General features: G+C 38.5%; 1 protein-coding gene across 2 annotated transcripts; it reads left to right on the forward strand.

The window, feature by feature from the left end:
• Positions 1–393: 393 nt before the first annotated feature.
• On the forward strand, positions 394–3265 carry LOC116109850 (LEAF RUST 10 DISEASE-RESISTANCE LOCUS RECEPTOR-LIKE PROTEIN KINASE-like 1.1). Of its 2 annotated transcripts, none has more exons than XM_031396091.1 (4): positions 394–1297; positions 1535–1573; positions 1700–1957; positions 2079–3265. In XM_031396091.1, the coding sequence occupies exons 1-4, from the start codon at positions 598–600 to the stop codon at positions 3053–3055; spliced, it is 1974 nt and encodes a 657-aa protein (XP_031251951.1). In that variant the 5' UTR covers positions 394–597; the 3' UTR covers positions 3056–3265. The 2 variants fall into 2 exon arrangements, with proteins under 2 accessions (XP_031251951.1, XP_031251952.1); XM_031396092.1 differs by having other exon boundaries at positions 394–1084.

Here is a 3265-nt window from a genome sequence, read left to right on the forward strand (position 1 = left end):
TTTTTGCGATGTTCATAGAAGTAAATATACAATATGTGTAGGTCAAAGCAAGAGAGAATGTACATTGTAAATTCATAGTGAATGGAGCTACTTCTTTTTCTTTTTGGTTCTGCAACTGTCATACTAGTGTTCGTATCTTGTAAATGTTCCAATCATGGCCTACTTTTCTGTGTTATAGTGGAGGATTTTAGTCCTTTGATTGAGACTTCTGTCAAATCTCTTTTTCTCTTTTCACACCCTATTCTTGACTTATCAAAAGAAAAAACAAAAACATCACTAAAGTTTGCCATATGTTCACATTATGAATTTTCTAATCGTAGTTATTGATTTCTCCTTTCTCTATATCCAGACGCGTTAACCAAGTTGCAGGCAAGACAACTTGAGACCCATCAAAAAGGCTTTTACAGAGTAGTCAAAAGGGTCAAAGTCTTTTATAGTTCTTAAAGTCTTCTCTACGCAATTACCAAGTCATCTGGCGTGCTTGGATGGATTAAGCAACTCAAGCTTTATATTGGGAAGGAAGTGAGTGCCAAGACGTTGAAGTAGCAGCAGTTGATCCTGTTGTCATTTCTGTTTCTAAGTAGGGAGAACTCTGGAATGGCTCGTCTCTCTTACATTCTGTTTTTTGTTTTCTCTTTTCTTTTGCTTCTACTTCTCTGCTTGGCTCTAGAAGAAAAGAGGTTTAATCCAAGGTGTCCTCGTTTTGATTGTGGTTATCTTGGCATTATTGGCTTCCCCTTCTCCAATCGAACGCATCCAGAGTGTGGGTTGCTGGTTGTAGATAACTGCACTGAAAATGTTCAGAAGATTCGGTTGGGGAAGGATGGCCAGTGGTTTTATACCACAGGCATCTCTCAGGATAATATGGTTAAGCTTTATGACCGTCCTGTTGAAGAGTACAAGAATCACTGTAGGCGCGACATATCCTTGAAAAAATTGAGTCTTCCCATCTCTCCTTTTCTATCTTTTGATGTGCCCTACAATCAATCCCTGTACGAATGCCCCCGCAATTACAAACCCCCCAAATATTTCAGTTCTGCCTGCAATAATTCCCAACACTCCTATATCTACCATAGTTACCCTGGTAAAACTTTGCCACCTTCTCCATCTCACTGCACAGTTATGAATTTCCAAGTGAAAAAGACTCAAACAAGTGTTGAATATTCTGATTTGTTTATGGGTGAATTCGCTCTGGAAGTGAATGTAACAAATGAATGTTTTGATTGTTTTTTGGCTGGAGGGCAATGTCAAACTGATAATGAGGGAAAGTTCAATTGTTCTGTAAAGCAAAGAACAGGCATGGGTTTTCGTTTCTTGTTGTAATAGTTTACTTGCCAAGTTTCATAGATTTAAATACGCTGCATTGATTTTAATACCATTTCACAAAACAAAATCTTCTCGAGCTTTCTACTTGAGATTATTCAACCGAATCCTTTGCACAATCTTGTCAAGAATTTGGATGATACAGCTATGATTACACAGTTTTTTATAGTCTGAACTAACACCATTTCTTTGTCTGTCACTTCTGTTACAGGAAACAGAAAATCTGATTTGAAGCTACGCCTAGGAATAGGTAAAATACCTCTTGAATGTTCTCTGGAACCTACAACGATAAATATTCGATTAGTATTTTGTAGTTTTCTTCCAAAGAAAAGTTTTATGGTAAAAAAGTTTATAGTCGTTTCCTTCTGCTCATTAGGTTTTGGACTTGGAGGATCTGTTATGATTATGACTCTGTCCTTTTTTATTTGGTGGCATCGCAAGAAACAAAAATATATTCCCACATATTCCAACTCAAGAGATTGTTCTTCCGATCCCTCGCCAAGATCAGAGCAGGAAGTGGGTGGGGCCTATTTTGGGATCCCCATATTCTCCTATGCTGAACTTGCAAAAGCAACAAACAATTTTAGTCATGAGAGAGGACTTGGAGATGGCGGCTTTGGATCGGTATACTACGGTAAGAAATTGGAAAAACACTTCATATATACTTGCTAAAAAAAAAAAACAAAAAAAAAAAAATAAAAAAACAAACTGGGATGCTTGACAGTTTGCTAAATGACCTATTTATTTTTATTCAGCAAAAATTCGAGATGGAAGAGAAGTTGCGATCAAGCGTTTATATGAGCACAATTACAGAAGAGTTGAGCAGTTTATGAATGAAGTTGAAATCCTCACACGTTTGCGCCACAAAAACCTTGTGTCCCTTTATGGCTGCACTTCACCGCACTGTCAGCAGGGTCTGCTTCTTGTGTATGAATATGTTCCCAATGGAACTGTTGGAGATCATCTCCATGGTGATCTAGTGAAGCCCGGTTCATTAACATGGCCTATTCGAATGAAGATTGCAATAGAAACAGCTAGTGCATTGGCCTACCTCCATGCATCTGACATCATACACAGGGATGTGAAAACTAACAACATCCTTCTGGACAATAATTTTTGTGTAAAAGTAGCTGATTTCGGGCTTTCCAGATTGTTCCCCGTTGATGTTACTCATGTCTCAACCGCTCCTCATGGATCTCCTGGCTATGTTGATCCTGAGTATTATCAGTGTTATCAACTAACTGATAGGAGTGATGTATATAGCTTTGGAGTTGTTCTGATTGAGCTCATTTCATCAATGCCTGCTGTGGATTTAAATAGGCATAGACATGAGATTAATCTGGCAAACTTAGCAGTAAACAGGATTAAAAAAGGCGCATTTGAAGAGCTGGTCGATCCATTACTTGGATACCAATCAGATGAAGAAGTTAAAAGGATGACAACTGCGGTTGCAGAGTTGGCATTTCTATGTTTGCAACAGAACAAGGAAGTGAGACCCCCCATGGATGTGGTTTTGGAGGAATTGAAGAGAATTGAAAGTGGAGAGTGGAAGCTGGAAGATGTAATAGAAGAGAAAGATAATATTGATGAGTTGCAGAGCATGCAGCGGCCACAATCACCACCAGATTGCGACGATCTTGCTTTGTTGAAGCACATCAGGGTGCCATCTTCACCCATTTCTGTCACTGCAAAATGGGTTAGTGCTCACACCACACCTAATGTCAGTAGCTAAGATTTTTGCTTTCTTGAAGCTGGATTTCTGAGTTGGATGGTGAAAATATCTCTAAACAAAACTCATCTGCTCCTTTTTTTGGTGCCGTTCGTAGATTTGTACCTACTACCTACATTATGTGTAGGTTAAAGCAATAGGAAAGGTACATTGTAAATTCATAATAAATGGATAAATGGAGATGTTCTTTTCGTGGGCTCTGCAATTGTTATA

The sequence above is a fragment of the Pistacia vera genome, unplaced genomic scaffold (assembly GCF_008641045.1).
Source record: "Pistacia vera cultivar Batoury unplaced genomic scaffold, PisVer_v2 Contig59, whole genome shotgun sequence".
NCBI lineage: Eukaryota > Viridiplantae > Streptophyta > Magnoliopsida > Sapindales > Anacardiaceae > Pistacia > Pistacia vera.

Bases quoted from the DNA above. Each gene is read 5' to 3' on its own strand.
- LOC116109850 (XM_031396091.1), top strand. From the start codon at position 598: ATGGCTCGTCTCTCTTACATTCTGTTTTTTGTTTTCTCTTTTCTTTTG. The intron at 1,574-1,699 runs GTAAAATACCTC...TCTGCTCATTAG, and splicing joins GAAGCTACGCCTAGGAATAG to GTTTTGGACTTGGAGGATCT. The intron at 1,958-2,078 runs GTAAGAAATTGG...ATTTTTATTCAG, and splicing joins CTTTGGATCGGTATACTACG to CAAAAATTCGAGATGGAAGA.